Source organism: Capra hircus, chromosome 15 (assembly GCF_001704415.2).
Source record: "Capra hircus breed San Clemente chromosome 15, ASM170441v1, whole genome shotgun sequence".
In the NCBI taxonomy this organism is placed as follows: Eukaryota; Metazoa; Chordata; class Mammalia; order Artiodactyla; family Bovidae; genus Capra; species Capra hircus.
In genome coordinates this window covers 31983167-32000325 of record NC_030822.1, presented here as the reverse complement: position 1 = coordinate 32000325, position 17159 = coordinate 31983167, and the positions used below count along the sequence as shown (strand labels likewise).

At 39.8% G+C, this 17159-nt stretch overlaps 1 protein-coding gene across 3 annotated transcripts in view; it reads left to right on the top strand.

The window, feature by feature from the left end:
• The window catches only part of NUP98 (nucleoporin 98), an 88110-nt gene extending 73039 nt beyond the window's left edge, over positions 1-15071 (top strand). For all 3 annotated transcript variants that reach the window (XM_018059429.1, XM_018059428.1, XM_018059427.1), the window contains exons 25-33: positions 170-436; positions 3469-3626; positions 4420-4563; positions 5776-5918; positions 9074-9295; positions 11330-11571; positions 12040-12194; positions 13477-13588; positions 13698-15071. In XM_018059429.1, coding sequence (XP_017914918.1) covers positions 170-436; positions 3469-3626; positions 4420-4563; positions 5776-5918; positions 9074-9295; positions 11330-11571; positions 12040-12194; positions 13477-13588; positions 13698-13915 — 1661 coding nt within the window. In that variant the 3' untranslated portion in view covers positions 13916-15071. The remainder of the gene's footprint in view (positions 1-169; positions 437-3468; positions 3627-4419; positions 4564-5775; positions 5919-9073; positions 9296-11329; positions 11572-12039; positions 12195-13476; positions 13589-13697) is intronic.

Here is a 17159-nt window from a genome sequence, read left to right as displayed (position 1 = left end):
TGGAGCTGTAAGACACAGCTGAGTGAGATGCAGACAGAGAAAGCAACTCAAGTCGTTGTTGGGGGTATTCATTAACTGATGTGTTTTTAATGCCACAATTAAAGTGACCCCTCTCTGCAGTTATTGTATGACTTTGTGTCGTTGCATTGTTTTCCTGTCCGTTTCTTAGTTGTGAAACAGTGGAGCCTAACATGGACGTTATGCGAAGCTCTGTGGGGCCACCTGAAGGAGCTTGATAGCCAGCTGGATGAGCCCAGTGAATACATTCAGATTCTGGAGCGAAGGAGAGCTTTTTCTCGCTGGCTGTCCAATACTGCCTCACCTCAAATTGAGGAAGAAGTCTCCTTGACCCGAAAAGACAACCCTATGGAGGCTGTCTTCAGCTACCTCACGGGCAAGAGGATCAGTGAGGCCTGCTCCCTGGCCCAGCAGTCAGGTAGGACATACAGTCCTCTGCACTTCTGCCTACTTCCTATTCACTGTCTCTACCCCTTAATTGTAGGTTTGCCCTTTTCTTCTAACCTGAATATTAAGTATAAACTTCCCAGCAAGATTTCTGGTTTCTCCAAAATAGGTAGGGACTGTGCCTTCTGGTTTTCCTTTTATAACTTTAAATCTTAGATTTTAATTAAAGTTATTTTAATTTTATATGCTACACATGCATTTGCAGTAAAAGTAGAAAATGCAGATAAGCACAGAGCAGTAAACCAAAATCACCTAAATCCTTTATTACTGTTCACTGCAAACATTTCAATGTGCAGTTTGTATTTAAAATGTTTACTTTGTAATATATATAAAATATATACAAATATGTGCATACAGAGCAACACATGCATGTATTATTTTAAAAGATAGTGTCCTGCTTTTTATATATATATATTATTGTTTTTTTCATGTAATATGTTACAAATGTTATATAGACATTATAGTCGAATACTTCTTAATATTCTTTCATACATAAAATGTGCCATGTTAGCAGATTTCTTTTGACATTTAGGTCCCCCTACTGAACTTCTTAAACATACATGATTTGTACTGATTCACTTATTTCATTCAAATAAACATATAGAAGTTTAATTTTTGGACTTCTCATATATATATGTGTGTATTTTTAGTTCCACATTCGTTAGTGAGAGGCATTCAGCAAGTAGTTACTAAGTGTCTAGATGAAAATCTTGATAGGATTAAAGGATGACATAGTTCAGTTTAATATGTATATAATTAGATCCTTGATCAAACTTTATTGAAACCTTGTTTACTGAAGCCAACTAATTGGAGCCATCAACTGGGTTTATTTTCAGTTTGTGCCTTAGGTAGTCTTCATACATTTATACAATGAAAACTTGTCTTCAGGATTGACCTTCTATAAAGTTATAAAGATTATGAACCATTTAAGAGATAAGCAGACGTGAGTGGAATAGGATTGCTGGAAGTCAGGTCCTAAGATTTATTCATTCACAAACTCTACTTTTCCTCCCCTTTTTTCTTACCCTAAGATTAAGCTTTTGGCAAGGCACTATGTTTTGACTTATTAAAAACTTTTGCTTCTCTTCTTAGCTCCACCTTCAATAATTGATAGAAAACTAACTAAACAAAGTCAAGAATATAGAATACTTAAAACACTGTCAATAAGAAGCATTACTTGATACCTACTCAACAAGAAGAGACTCCTCAAGTTAATAATCTAAGCTTCTATGTTGAGGAATTAGCAAAAGAAGAGAAAACTAAACCCAAAGGTAGAAGAAGGAGAAAATAGTAAAGATTAGAACAGAATTCAGTGATAATGAAAACATAGAAACAGTAGAGGAATTGATAAAACCAAAGTTAGTTTTTTGAAAAGATCAAGAAAGTTTATAAATCTTTAACTACACTGACAGTGAAAAAAAGAGGAAAGATACATTGCCCAAAAAGGAATGAAAGGGTGACCATCACTACTGCAGAAAAGGAAATACTATGAGAAATTCTCTGTCAACAAATGGAACAGCTTGGATGAAACTGAAAATTCCTAGGAAGGTATAATTATCAAAACTCAAGAAAAAGTAGAAAATCTAAATAGATCTGTAAGAAGTTGAATTAGTAATTTGCAATCTTCACTTAGAAAAGCTCAGGCCCAGATGTCTTCCCTGGTGAATACACTTAAGCTTTTAAAAGAAGAAATAATATGAAGGAATTTCCTTGCAGTCCAGTGGTTAGGACCCCAGGCTCTCACTGCCGAGGGCCCGGATTCAGTTTCCTTGGTCAGGGAACTAAGACCCTGCAAGCCATACATTGCTGCAAGAAGAAAGAAAGACTACCAGTATTCTACAACTGTTCCAGAAAATAGGAGGGAGCACTTTTCACCTCACCTATGGCAACATTACTGTCCTGTTATCAAAGCAAATCTACCAAAAAAAATGCATCTAACATTATACTTAATGTTGAAAAGACAACATGATTTCACCCTAAGATTGGGACAGCAGTTACAGCAATGTGGAATCAGCATAACGATGAACATTCACTTCAGTGGAACAGAAATGAGAATCCAAGTATAAAACCCTTGTGCTTACAGTCAGTTGATTTTTGACAAAAAAGTGCCAAGGTAGTTTAAATGTGAAAAGGACAATCTTATCAACAGATAATGCTGGAATAGTTGAATGTTCACTTGTAAAAGACGAATTTAGATCCTTACATCACACCATACACTAAAATGAACTTGAAGTTTTTTCTACACTCCTTCCATTTGTTCAAGTACATGTTTTTGTCATTAAGGAAAGTCTTATGTGAAAAGTCAAGGATTGGCAGAAGCTAAATTGGTTGATCAGAGCCAAGAAAGATGACCTTAATGATTGAGTCAAGATAGGATATGCCAGTTTTCTTCTCAGAACTTGTCCAGTAGATACACAGAAATAACCTTTTTCCCTTTATTGTGATTCATTTAGAATACTAGCAGCTCATGGTCAAATGGGCTGCAACATTTACTGCATGAATCATAGTCCAGTCGTGTTTTGGTTACTTGTATACAGGTAATCAGGGAGATGGCTTGACCTGTTAACCCATTTCCAGATATGTTCCTGTTGCATGATTTCTTTCCTCCAAGTGTCTCGTGTGTGTGAAGGAAACGCTTTGTGATGAGAGCCTTAGTTTCTGGGCAGGACAGTACTTGTCATGCAAGCACTGACCCATATCCAAAAACAAAAGGACAAGGAAAAGGAGCGTTGACTTTAAGGAGGTCAGTTAGGGATGAAACAAAGAATTATTCTTTTAATTTATGGTCTAATTCTCTGTGTACTATACAGTCTGTATGTAATTAGGTTAAGTTACTTTGAAAATTTTCTACCTTAGTCAAAAATTTTCTGCTCAGTCTTCAGCATCACTGCCAAAAGCAGTCAGAGGTGTTTCTGGGGGCCAGAAGAAATAAGATAATGCCCCTAAGTGTTTTTCCAAGTCTATGAATCCTCAGCATCACCAAAGAACTTCTTTTTCTTGTAGGTGATCATCGTCTTGCTCTTCTTTTATCCCAGTTGGTTGGCAGCCAATCAGTTCGTGAGCTGCTTACTATGCAGCTGGTGGATTGGCATCAACTCCAGGCTGACTGCTTCATCCAGGAGGAGAGACTGCGCATCTTTGCCCTCTTGGCTGGAAAACCGGTATTTTCCTCTTTTCTTGTGAACTCACATAAATATCTTCATAGATTCAGGATTACTTAAAGTTAAGGCAAAGAGCTATCTTTTAAGTTGTATGTTGTTACCTGTAACTAAGCAACTTATATTTAACTTTGAGCAGAAATATTTTCAAATTAGAAAGGTACAGTGTGTACATTGTGGGGGAAGTAAACACTGGTTGTACAGAAATTGTTAAAATTTGCCCTATCCCCTATCATAGTGATAAACAACATAATTCGTTATCTGTCTTTCTAGACATATTTTAAGTATATTCTGACATATATGCCTGCATATTTATACTTGTATATATTCAAATAGAATTATACATAGTTCCGCAACTTTTCTTGGAAACTTACTGAATATGGACACTTTTTCATGTTGTTTGGCCTCTCTATTTTTAATAACCACTTCTCTTTTATTTTATGTATGATGTATCATAATGACTTTAAGCCAGTTTTCTTGCTGCCTACCTGTTTTGCTTGCCATCAATTTCCAAAAACACAGTCATTGATCAGAGTTTATTCACATCTTAAAAAGTTGGCTACTGTGGGCAGTGAGTGGTTCTCATCACTTCTCAGCGCACTTATTGTCTAAGTGCCTCCTATTTAGTCCACCCAGTCACCTGCCACCAGGGAACTGTGTAGTTTATATCTGGGCCATTAACACTGATATTTAAATCATTTAAAATGCAGTTTAAATAAGTGAGCAGCATGCAGGCTTGGGCAATAACAAGGTAACATATAGTATAGAGCTGTGGTGGTGATTTTGCCTCCTGCAGGTATGGCAGCTCTCAGAGCAGAAGCAAATCAATGTGTGCTCCCAGTTGGATTGGAAACGCTCCCTGGCTGTCCATCTTTGGTATTTGCTTCCACCAACAGCTTCCATTTCCAAGGCGCTCAGCGTGTATGAAGAAGCATTTCAGGTACATATATCCAGTAGAACCAAGTACGAGTCCTGGTAGGAGTTCTGGTTTTACTAGAAAAGTACTCCAGAGGAAAAAAAAACCATCAAATCATATTTCGCAATACTTTTTTCTAATACTTTTTTGAAATTACCGTAAAATTGAAATGGACACAGGAAATGATGGGAAATTTCTTCAAATATCTGCTTATGTTTTGCTTAACACAAGGAGTTTCCACACTTTACTCTTTTTTAAAAAAGTGATTGTATTATTTTTTGCTACGCTGGGTCTTTGTTGCCTCACTCAGGCTTTCTCTAGTTGGGCAAGTAGAGGCTACTCCTTAGTTGCAGTGTGCGGGCTTCTCGTTGCAGTGGCTTCTCTTGTGGAACACAGGCTCTAGGGCATGTGAACTTCAGTAGTTGTGACACATGGGCTCAGCTGCCTCTTGCCATGTGGGATCTTCCTGGACCAGGGATCGAACCAGTGTCTTCTGCCTTGCAAGACAGATTCTTAACCACTGGACCGTCAGGGAATCTCACAATATATTTTCTTACTGCTGTTTTTCTGCACCATCATCAGAGGGTTTTTCTTCATTCCTAATGCTGTTTTATTCCTTCGGGAATTCCCTGAGCTACAGCCTGACCTTGTGTTTAGTATAGCCCCAAATTAGCACGTCTGAAATTTGCCTCTAAATATCATTATATTAATATTTCATATTCCTTGTGAATTTGGAGGTTAAAGTATTCTTGATGTTTTTAATGCAATTGTTTGGTTCTTTTCTTACTGCTAATTTTTATTGTCTTTGATATCATTTGCTAGAATTATTTGTCAGGGAAAAAAGAACACTAAAAAAAAAAACTGAGTGTAATGAAGTTTAAAATCGTTGAAACAATCTTTTAGCAGATGTCACACCATTCTTGGGGCTTCCCTGGTGGCCCAGAGGTTAAAGCGTCTGCCTGCAATGTGGGAGACCTGGGTTCGATTCCTGGGTCAGGAAGATCCCCTGGAAAAGGAAATGGCAACCCACTCCAGTACTCTTGCCTGGAGAATCCCGTGGACGGAGGAGCCTGGTGGGCTACAGTCCACTGGGTCGCTAAGAGTCGGACACGACTGCGCAACTTCAGTTTCACTTTCACACCATTCTTAATATACATCTGAGTAACTGAGATATATCATCATCTAGTGAAACACACTTGCAGCTGATGTATTGTTTTATTAAATTCTTAACTTTAGAATACCTCTGAGGGTGACAGATACGCCCGCTGTCCACTTCCTTCATACCTAGAGGGCTCTGGATATGTGGTAGAGGAGGAGCAAGACTCACAGAGACCTCTTCAAGATGTCTGCTTTCACCTTCTAAAACTCTACAGTGACAGGTAAATCAGTCGTGTTACAATCACTTGAGGGCTCCATGAACCTTAGGGAGTTCTTTCCCTTTTATATGTGGTCAAATTGCCATAAGATTATATTAATCACAAAATAAAACAGTAATGGAGTTCAAAGAGCATGGGAACTAGAATTAGAAATCTAAAAATTTACATTTTAAATCAATTATATTTTAATAAAAATTTTAAAAACAATTATTTTAATCAACTTCAATGAGATACAATTTATATATATTGATAATAAAGTGTGTGGTTTGATATTTTTTAATGTAATGTAACTACCATCATTATTTGGATAGCATTAACATTACCCTCCAAAAGTTCCCTCATGTCCCTTTGCAGTCAGTCCACACCCGACAACTACTGACTTTTCATTATTGTAGATTACTTTGTTATTACAGAATTTTATATAATTCTGCATGTTATCTTTTGTGCCTGCTTTTTTTTACTCAACATGGTGATTTTGAGATTTATCCATATTAATATGTATAATGGAAATTTAATTTTTATTCATTTGTTAGTGAACAATTTTTTTTGGTCTTAGGATATTAAGAATAAAGCTGTTGTGACCACTTGTATCTAAAAGTCCCATCAAGATCTATAATTGCTCCAGATCTTCCTCAAAATTTGTTATTGGCTTTTAAAACTTTTATCATTTTAGTGGGCATATAGTGGCATCTCATTTTTGTATGCTTAATAAGAAATTAATACATTAACATGTTGTTATATCTAATCAAATAATTTAAACTATCTCAGAGCTGGCTTTTTACCTTACATCAGAAACACTGAGCAGTTTTCTTCAGTCAGAAGTAGTAGCTCACATCTCACTTCAGTTTTTTAAGTACTTTTTTTTTTAATTAACTATACTAATTTTAGAATAATAGACTCTTATTGAGGTAAAATACAGATAACTAAAATTGTGTTTTAATTTGCATTTCCCCTAATACCTAATGATGGCAAGCGTTTTTTCATGTGTTTATTTACCATCTACATATCTTCCTGAAATGTCTGTTGAAATCTGTTGCCGCCACCCCCATCCCGCCACTTTAATGGGGGTATCTAATAGTTCTTTTTTATGTTGTAATAGTTTTTTTCTTGAGCCAGTTTTGTTCATTTGTTTTTCCTAAGAAATTTTTCTGTTTCACCAAAGTCACCAGATTTATTGGCATAAAGTTATTTGTAATTTGTCCTTATTCTTTTTTAATGTCTGTAAGAGATTGAAAAGACAAGCTACAGATTGGGAGAATATATTTGCAGTTCATATATCTGATAAAGAACTTTTATCCAGAACATGTAAAGAACTCTTTGAACTCAATAATAAGAGAACAATCCAATTTAAAAACAGGAAAATATTTCAAAGATGCTTCACCAAAGAAGATCTACATGTCAAGCCCATGAAAAGTTTAACCTCGGTAGACATTAGGGACATGCAAATTAAAGCTGTTGTGGGATGCCACTACCCATCAGTTAGAATGGTTAGAATTTTTAAAAGACCTTTACCAAATGTCATCATGGATGTGGAGCAATTGAAATTCTCAACACTGTTGGGGGAAAATATAAATAATACTGGCACTTGGGGAACGAGTTTGGTAGCTAAAAAAAAGTTTAACATATACCTGCATACATATGATTCATTCTACTCCTACATATTTACCTGAGGGCAATGAAAATGTATGTCTATGTATGTGTTGATAGCAGTTTTATTTGTAAAGGTTCAAAACAGGAAACAGCTCAAATTTCCATCAGTAGGTGATTGGATAAGCCAGTTGTGGTACATCTCTACAATGGAATACTACCTCACCAGTAACTATTGATAACACACAGCAGCATGGTGAATTATAAAGTACTTTTACTTAGTTTTGAAGAGACCAAAAAAAAAAAATACTTCCCCAAAATATACCTACTGTTTGATTTCATTTATAATATAATATAATTTATATAAAACTGTAAAATGCAAACTAATCTATAGTGATGGAATCAATTGTTGCGTGGGAAGAGTAGGTGTAGGGATAGGCAGGAGAGAGGAATCACAGAGGGGCTTCTGGAACCTTTTGGAGGTGATGGGTAAGCTTGTTATCTTGATCTTAGTGGTAGTTTCACAGGTGTATATATGTTTTGAACTTGTGAAAACTGTATATTCTAAATATGTATAGTTAATGTATGTCACCTCTTTTACTGTCAAAAAAGAAAAGAGAGGAAGAAAAAAAGCATATATCTCAATGTGCCAGAAACCAAAACCAGACTGAGACAGTAAATCCTTCTTAGTTTAATTATTCATTCACACTAGCCATATTTCAAGTGTTTAATAGCCACACATGGCTAGTGGCTATCTTATTGGTCAAAGCAGATTATAGAACATTTCCATTGTCACACAAAGTTCAGTTTGACAGTACTGGGCAAGAAAAACTACTCATTACTTGGTGAGGTGTAGGTACTTGTAAAATGTCTGGGATCTTAGGTGAAACAGAAACACTTTGGTTAGTAAACCAACACCCAGATCTTTAAAGCTTGTGGGTATGGGATCTTCGTTCTTACTGTTTTTACGGTCTGGGATTTGGAAGTTTAAGGACATCACACACAAACTGGTCCAGAATCATTGAGATCCCTGGGCCCCTTGCAGAAGAAAAAGCAAAAGCCTTAGGGAGACTTTCAAACCTTGGGTACTTGGATTTCTATATAAAGAATAATACCAACTGTAAGCAAAAAGAAGGAAATAACCATCATAACCATCATTAAGACTAGTCAGGTGTTCAGATAAACAGGTGAAGTAGCACTTCCGCAACTTCAGATAGTAGAACAATGTAAAAGATACTAAGGGAACTTATATTTTTTTTAATGGTTAAGGAAAAGACACTATAATAATGAAAGGGTGAAAGTTGTGAAGACTTCCTGTATCGGGATGGTAAAAATAGACCAAAGAAATACCAGCAGACTTGTTAGAAGAGCCTGAGAAGGGAAGTTCCTTGGATTTTGGTAGGATCTGTAATCTGGCTAAACCTAGAGGAGGAAGACTGTAAGGCTTATGATGCTTCTGCTCTAGGGTACTTGCCTTTATTGTTTTCTAAGCTGTGGCTGAAAGAGTTAACCTATCCAGTGCAGGTGGTCTGCTGACTGGGTTTGGTAACTCAGCACATTCTCCTTTGCAGACATTATGACCTCAACCAGCTGCTGGAGCCTCGAAGCATAACTGCGGATCCTTTGGACTATCGCCTAAGCTGGCACTTGTGGGAGGTGCTGCGGGCTCTTAACTATACCCATCTCTCAGAACAGTGTGAGGGTGTGCTGCAGGCCAGTTACGCTGGCCAACTGGAGAGTGAGGGCCTTTGGGAGTGGGCCATCTTTGTCCTCCTGCACATTGACAACTCAAGGTGAGTGAGAAGCCATCAGATGCACTGGGTGCCTCTAGCCCTACAGGGCAACACAGGAATCGGTCTAAATACCTATTAAATTGGTATGGGAATATGGGAAATAATTAAGTGGAACTGGGTGGAAAAATCCCATTAACTTAGGCACAAATTCCTTGAATGTGGTTTGTTTGAATTATGCAGAAATAATGCTGGCTGCATTGCTTCAGTGGATCCGTAAAGGTTGGCAAGGAGTACCCCTTCTTTGTCTCTGTCCACTGGCTTTCTCCCTTCCCTTGCCATCCATTCCTCAAGTTTGGTAGTGTTTACCTATTTACCAAAACAATCTTGCCCAGATACATAATGTTTTGGTTCTCTATCCTGAATGAAAACCAGAGAAACACCTTTACTCCCTGCTGTGAACTGTATAAAGCCAGAGGTTTTTTGTTATTGGTAGCAGCATGGCATATTACTAAGAACAAAAACACTTAACACAATGCTTTGTTATATAATTTATATAATGTTTTTATATATCTTTATATTCTGTCATAAGTACTTTATATTAATTTAAATATATTAATTTGTTTAATGGACCTATGAGATAGACATTGTCTGTTTATAGATGAGCAGTTCAAGGCATACAGAAATTAGATGACTTTTGTTCAAAACCACATAGCTAGTAAATGGCAAGGTGAGGCTTTCAACTCAAGACACCCAGAGTCTGTGCTCTTAATCACTGTACTATACTATCTGTCATTCCGTAGGGCATGGAAAGTTGTTTTGTAGTCCGGTCTTTCTAAATTCTGGCTTCACCATGTACTCACTTTGACCTAGGGTAAAGCTTACTCATTTTTGACTTAGAGTCAAGATGTCTCTAGGCCTCAGTTTTTTAATCTGTAAAATCATAATATTGCTAATCTCTGTTCAAAGGTGACTATGAAATTAAAAGAGTAAAAATATAAAGCATCCAGCACAACTTTCCCTTTAAGGAATTTCTCTTTCCTCTTCCTCCTCACCAGGAGGCAAAATGACCCCAGAATTTCCCGCTGCGTTTATTTAAATACACTCTTGGAGAATTCCACGTGGTAGAAGGATGGCTGATGGATGGCTGAGGATGGCCATAGGAGAGCAGATCCTGTTTCCTGAAGAGGAGGGAAAAGGAGACAGTTGTCCTGAGACTGGGAGTTCTTAAAAAGCCTAGGCGTTGACAAAAGAATCTAAGATGAGAATAGCTTTGATCTGAAATTCAGATGAGAGATTCTTTGGTCCAAAGAAGAAATCTCTTTAAGTGGACTCAAGAGCAGAAAGAGTGAGGTTAGCCTAAGTCTAGGAGTAAAGAGAAAATGAATTAGGAACCCTGATGGCTATAAGGGAAAAAACAGGACCTGGAAGGGACTTTACATCGTAAAACTATCAACTTTGTTTACTTATACTGGCCATGTGGGAGAAAGGGCAGAGAGGAGGTTGAGAATAAACTGCAGAGGACTGCTCGGTGGGTCCAGAATTCTGCTATCTCATCCTTCATCTCCTGTTCTAGAAAGGAAACAAATTGCGCCTGCTGGGATAAACACACACACATTCTACTATATATAAGATGGATAAGCAACAAGGACCTGCTGTATAGTACAGTGAACTCTGCTCAATATTCTGTGATGACCTATATGAGAAAAATTTAAAAAGAATGAACATACGCACATGTATAACTGAATCATTTTGCTGTACACATTGTATAGCAAACATTGTACAACATCAACTATATTCCATACAGTTAGAAAAGAGAAACGAGCCAGTGAGGATAAAGCCTTCTGGGGGGCAATGGACAACCTTCCCAAGAGTATTCATCCTCAGACTGTTTGGACCATGAAAATACAATGTGCTTCTCTTCTATTTCATTTTAAAAATTAATGCTGGTATGTCACCTTAAGTGAAGCTTGAGGTGATCCTCTATGGGTCAGGACCTGCAGTTTAGGAGACTGCCTCAGGGGCCACTTTGAGCCGTCTGAGGCAGCCTCCATGGGTAAGGATGAGACTTATCCCAGCTGACGTTTCCTCCTGTAGCACACGGGAGAAGGCTGTTCGAGAGCTGCTTACCCGGCACTGCCAGCTGTTGGAGACCCCTGAGTCTTGGGCTAAGGAGACTTTCCTGACCGAGAAGCTTTGTGTGCCCGCTGAATGGATTCATGAGGCCAAAGCAGTGCGAGCACACATGGAAGCCGACAAGCACTTGGAGGCCCTCTATTTATTTAAAGCAGGGCACTGGAACAGGTGCCACAAGCTCGTCATCCGGCACTTAGCTTCCGGTGAGTGCTTCGGACTAGGGTCTGTGTCTCCTGGAATCACCCCCAATTCTTCAATCCTCTGAGCCCATGATGACTCAGGCCAGGGACAGTGATCTGTCAGTGATCTGACAGAGCATGGCAGACTTGAATCAGATCACACTTCGTAAAAACTCCTTGTGCAAAAGATGCTTAGTGAGGGTGAGGGGCACAGGTCAGCAGCAATATCTGTTATATCCCCATCTGCGGGGAATATTCTTGATGTGCACTAACTGCGTTAAGCTCATTGTTTAGGGAGTTTCATTCAGCAACACCAGAGATCGCTATTTGGGAAACTGAAACCAGAAATTCTTTACAGTTTCTTTAATATAATTTTGAAATATCTATTGTAATTCTCAAGTCTGACCCAACATAATTTTCCTTTTCTTCCTGTCTTGGATTTCTGCCATCTCCTTCCTCTGTATACTTCTGGTCAATATTTTGTTTCTTCAGATGCCATTATTAACGAGAACTATGACTACCTGAAGGGGTTCTTGGAAGACCTGGCACCTCTGGAGCGCAGTGGCCTAATCCAGGACTGGGAAACATCTGGGCTTGTTTACCTGGACTACATTAGGGTCATTGAAATGCTCCGTCATATACAGCAGGTACCTGAGCTCCTTAAACCATGGCCTGGTTTTCTCTCTCCCTGACCCATAAAGCCATAGAGACAGCCAAAGGCTTCAGCAAGAACTCGAAAAACTCACTGACAGAGAGAGCACTGTCAGTGCAGGAGGGGTGTTTTGATGAACCAGATTTGATGTAGCTATTATGACAGTTCTGTCAAAACTTGAAACATTTTTTTGTGGTTTATTGCTAAGTAGTGTGTAGGGGACATGCCTAAGACTTGTCCTTAGTCAGTCCCCTCCCCTTGTCCCCTTTTCCACTAGTTTTAAGTGAGAAGCTTTGGGTTGAGAGATCCAGTAAAGATCAGAGATTTAGTGTAGATAATTTTTTCACATAATATTTGGCATGTTTTAAATTGAAAGTGTTATGGGGGCATTCTGGTGACACCTATGGATGGATCTCTAAGGTCTTTAAATGCCTAAGATATAAAATATATAGGATTACAAAAGAAAGCAATTATATTAAGATAGAATTATCAAAATGTTAAAAACTTGTGCTATGTAATAAGTGCTTTATTAACATCCTAAATAAGAAGCCCTCGCACTGTAATTTTGAAAAACTTAAAGATTACCAACAGCTGTAATACCAGGGAAACCCATGGTGCGCTCTCCAATGCAGGAGACATGAGTTTGATCCCTGGGTTGGGAAGATCCCCTAGAGGAGGAAATAGCAACCCACTCCAGTATTCTTGCCTGGGAAATCCCGTGCATAGAGGAGCCTGGTGGGCTACAGTCCATGGGGTCAGAGAAGTCAGGCACAACTGAGCGACTAAACAACTGTAATGTGATAGGAAAGGAAGTGATTTCTGTCGATAACAAAGTCACAGTTCCTGTTGATATCTACATTAATAATCAAGTGCTAATTCTTAGTTGGAGTCAGAAGACCTAAATTAAGTGCTAGTTTGGGCTCCACTTCTCTCTGTTATGCTCTTAGGTCAATACCATGTCTCTGACCCAGATTTATGTAGATTTTTGGTGCTATGTTGAAGCTTGCTAATTACATGGTTCATGAAGGATGATTTCGCAACTTGCCCAGTCCCAGGCCCTATACACTATATTGCTTTCCTGTTGTGTATTGCTAAGATCCTGTCTTGTCTTCAGCAACTAGGCTAGATGGTGGGAACATGACATTGCCAGCCAGCTTCTTGGGTTTTCCCCTGCCTCACCTCACTCTCATTTCAAAGGGTTGCATAGCCAGTCTATGGATAGGATTGGAGTGATCAGTGTTCCTTTTGGCCTAATTGGTTTCCCTGCTTCTTTGTAGGTGGATTGCTCAGGTTATGAACTCGAGCAGTTGCACACCAAAGTGACCTCGCTGTGCAACAGGATAGAGCAGATCCAGTGTTACAATGCCAAGGACCGCCTGGCTCAGTCAGGTCAGCCTCTCGCCTCCTCTCCCTTCCTGCCTGCTCACTGCCTGTCTTTGTGATTATTATAGCCCTGCCTCAACCCTTCGTTTGGTGCTCACTCTGCTTTTTTCTCCAGACATGGCCAAACGTGTAGCCAACCTGCTGCGGGTGGTACTGAGCCTTCAGCATGCCTCTGATACAACCTCCGACTCAACGCCAGACCCTCAGCGAGTCCCTTTGCGCCTGTTGGCTCCCCACATTGGCCGGCTCCCCATGCCTGAGGACTATGCCTTGGAGGAACTGCGCAGCCTCACACAGTCCTACCTGCGGGAACTGACTGTCGGGAGCCAGTGAGCCCTGGGCTCCTCCCACCACACTTACATGCTTGTTCACACTCACCACACAGAGTGCTCCTGCATCGAGTTGATTGCCCTGTTTGCCGTTCTCTGGCTTGGCTGTGGAATCTTCCCTCCCTTCCTGCTGCCCAAGCAGCAACCTCCAGTTGTTCAGGGCTTTCTTAATACTAAACGTAGCATAAGGGCTTTTGGAACCCCCCAAAAAGGAGCCAAGTCTCTTTTTTACCATCCGCAAGAGCCATTCTTTTTTTTTTTTTTCCTTTTTAGAAATGGTCAATAAAGCACCAAAACCTTTGGCAGAATTCCCCAAAGAACCAGGGAATGCTTTTCCTCCCTCAGCCATTCTGAATCTTGTGACTCTCAATGCCAACCACTACCCTGCTCCTACTCCTGCCCTTTCATCCTCAGACTCTTTAGAAGGAGTGGGGCAGGTGCTAGACAAATGTGTTGACCTAGGACCTTCCTTAACAAGTGAACTGTCCACAGAAGGAAGAGAATCTGTCTCTGGAGTAGATTGATGATTTGCATGACTTTCAGAATCAGGAAAGGGTTGAACTGAGGAAGCAGAACAGGGTCTTTCTGACTCATTTAAGGTAGAGTGAGTGCTGTGGAGCCGTGGAGCTTCAAGGCTTGATTGTTCTTCCTGCCTTGAATGTTCCGTGAATACCACAACTTCCCTGTGCAGGAGCCCTTGGTCTCAGACTCCATGTCTCTGGGAAACTCCCAGAACTCATTTTGGTGCCTGGTTTTCAGTCATCTGGCAAGGCCTCCTGCCTGGATTTGCCTGAAGAGTTTCAATGAACATGGTAGATCAGGTAGCTCTCCCTTCCCCTCCCATTCTAGCCCTCCATCTACAGTTGCAGAAGGTAAGGCCCTCACTGAGGCAGGCAAGAAGCTGAGCTTCAGGGATAGGCAGAGGGCCTTCGCTACACTGTAGCCAGCTATGGGGAGCCCCAGGTAACCACCGGAGACTGCTGGTGTGCGGCCTATCACAGACAACATGGCCACGTCTGGGTCTTTTTGCATGAAGATTATGTAAAGGTTTTTATTAAAAAGTATATATATATATATATATATATAAACTATCTAGATTATTTTCCTCTTTTTCTGAAGCTACTTTCTTAAAAAAAATAAAATGAAATGTTTATAGCATACCTGGTATGGGCTTTCTTTTGTGTTTTTGAGCCTTGTTCTCCCAAGGAGCTTTATGACGGCCTTGTTTAATTTGCAGTCTAAAGGGGGAGACTGGCCATGGGGTTTAATGAGAGAATAGTTGCAGACTAGATCAAAGACTAGGTTTATTTGGGGGTGAGGGGGTTGAGATTGATGAATCCTGACTGCTGTACATTTATTTATTTATATGTGTTTGGACTCCCAATGGGGGATTGGGGCAGGGTTTCAAATTGCCCAGTGGAATATACTTAGTATTCAAAGCCTCTTTGCTCTTCTCTGGGGTTTTTTAAACCTTGGCACTTCACCTCTCAGTTTCCATTGTGTAAAGGAGATAATGATCCCTGATATGCTGCTTCACAGGACTGTTCTTGAGACGGACCAAATGAGGCTATGAGTAGTAAGTAGGTTGGTGGGTTGGTTCTGTTATTGAACAATTTCCAGTTAGGATTAAGCCAAAGATTTCTGGGACCCTGAGGAGATAAGAAAGCTGAGTAGATCTTCCTGGTAGCTGGGGCTTCCCTTTCATTTGGGTCCCTGAGGACAAGGGTTACTCAGCTGGGAATCTTCCTCTGTCACTGACCGTGAACCTGAGCAAGTGGGTCACAAAGCACTGCTTTCCTTCTAAGAATTCGTTCTGTTTCCTCAAAAGAGGTGTTCTGTGAAAAGTCAATGCTATAAAAGTGGTTAGTCTTTAGAAGTATTAAGAACTGTGAATATGCGCAGTATTTCCTCTTCAGTTCATTTCAGTCGCTCAGTCGTGTCCGACTCTTTGCAACCCCATGAACCGCAGCACGCCAGGCCTCCCTGTCCATCACCAACTCCCGGAGTCCACCCAAACCCATGTCCATTGAGTCAGTGATGCCATCCCACCATCTCATCCTCTGTCGTCCCCTTTTCCTCCTGCCCTCAATCTTTCCCAGCATCAGGGTCTTTTCAGATGAATCAGCTCTCCACATCAGGTGGCCAAAGTATTGAAGTTTCAGCTTCAACATCAGTCCCTCCAATGAACACCCAGGACTGATCTCCTTTAGGATGGACTAGTTGGATCTCCTTGCAGTCCAAGGGACTCTTAAGAGTCTTCTCCAACACCACAGTTCAAAAGCATCAGTTCTTTGGCGCTCAGCTTTCTTCACCGTGCAACTCTCTCATCCATACATGACTACTGGAGAAACCATAGCCTTGACTAGACGGACCTTTGTTGGCAAAGTAATGTCTCTGCTTTTTAATATGCTGTCCAGGTTGGTCATAACTTTCCTTCCAAGGAGCAAGCGTCTTTTAATTTCATGGCTGCAATCACCATCCACAGGACAGGTTTTTCCTTTTTTTAAAAAAAAATCTCTAAAATCAAATATTTATCACTGCAGCTATGCTGCATCACAGAGAATAGACTCGCAGTTCAAAGCACATGATAAAGATGAACAATGCTTCCCTAGTGACTCAGTGCTAAAGAATCTGCCTGCCAGTGCCAGAGACACAGGTTCAATCCCTGATCTGGGAAGATCCCACATGTCACAGAGCAACTAAGTGTATGCACCACAACAATTGAGCCTGTGTGCTGGAGCCCCAGAGCTGCAACTACCAAAACCCGAGTGCCCTAGAGCCTGTGCTCCACAAGACAAGCCACCACAATGATTTCTCAAAAATACGAAAACAAGAATTAGTTGTCTCAACACCCAACAGAACTGTGGAATCCACAAACTCATACAATGTGCAGAGTAAGTATTTCCTCTGCACAATGCTGGAATAATGCCAAAATAATGTTAACAGAAGCCAGGAGATTAAATGCAGGCATCATCAGAGCCAACATCTTTTTTAGGTGTTTGACTCATTTTGGTACTTTGTATTTCTAGAAATTTGCAGATTTTTTATTTGTTGTCTCTTAAAGAACCAGTTCTCAGACTGAATGGTTTTACTGGAGTTCTATATTGTAATATATTAACTTGTGCTTTAAAAATTCATTTCTCCTGCTTTCCTAAGGGTTTTTAAAAAATCTTACTATAAAAATTTTCACCCATACAAAAGTAAAATGATGTCTAAATTTAATCTTTACCCCAATTCTTATTCCTACC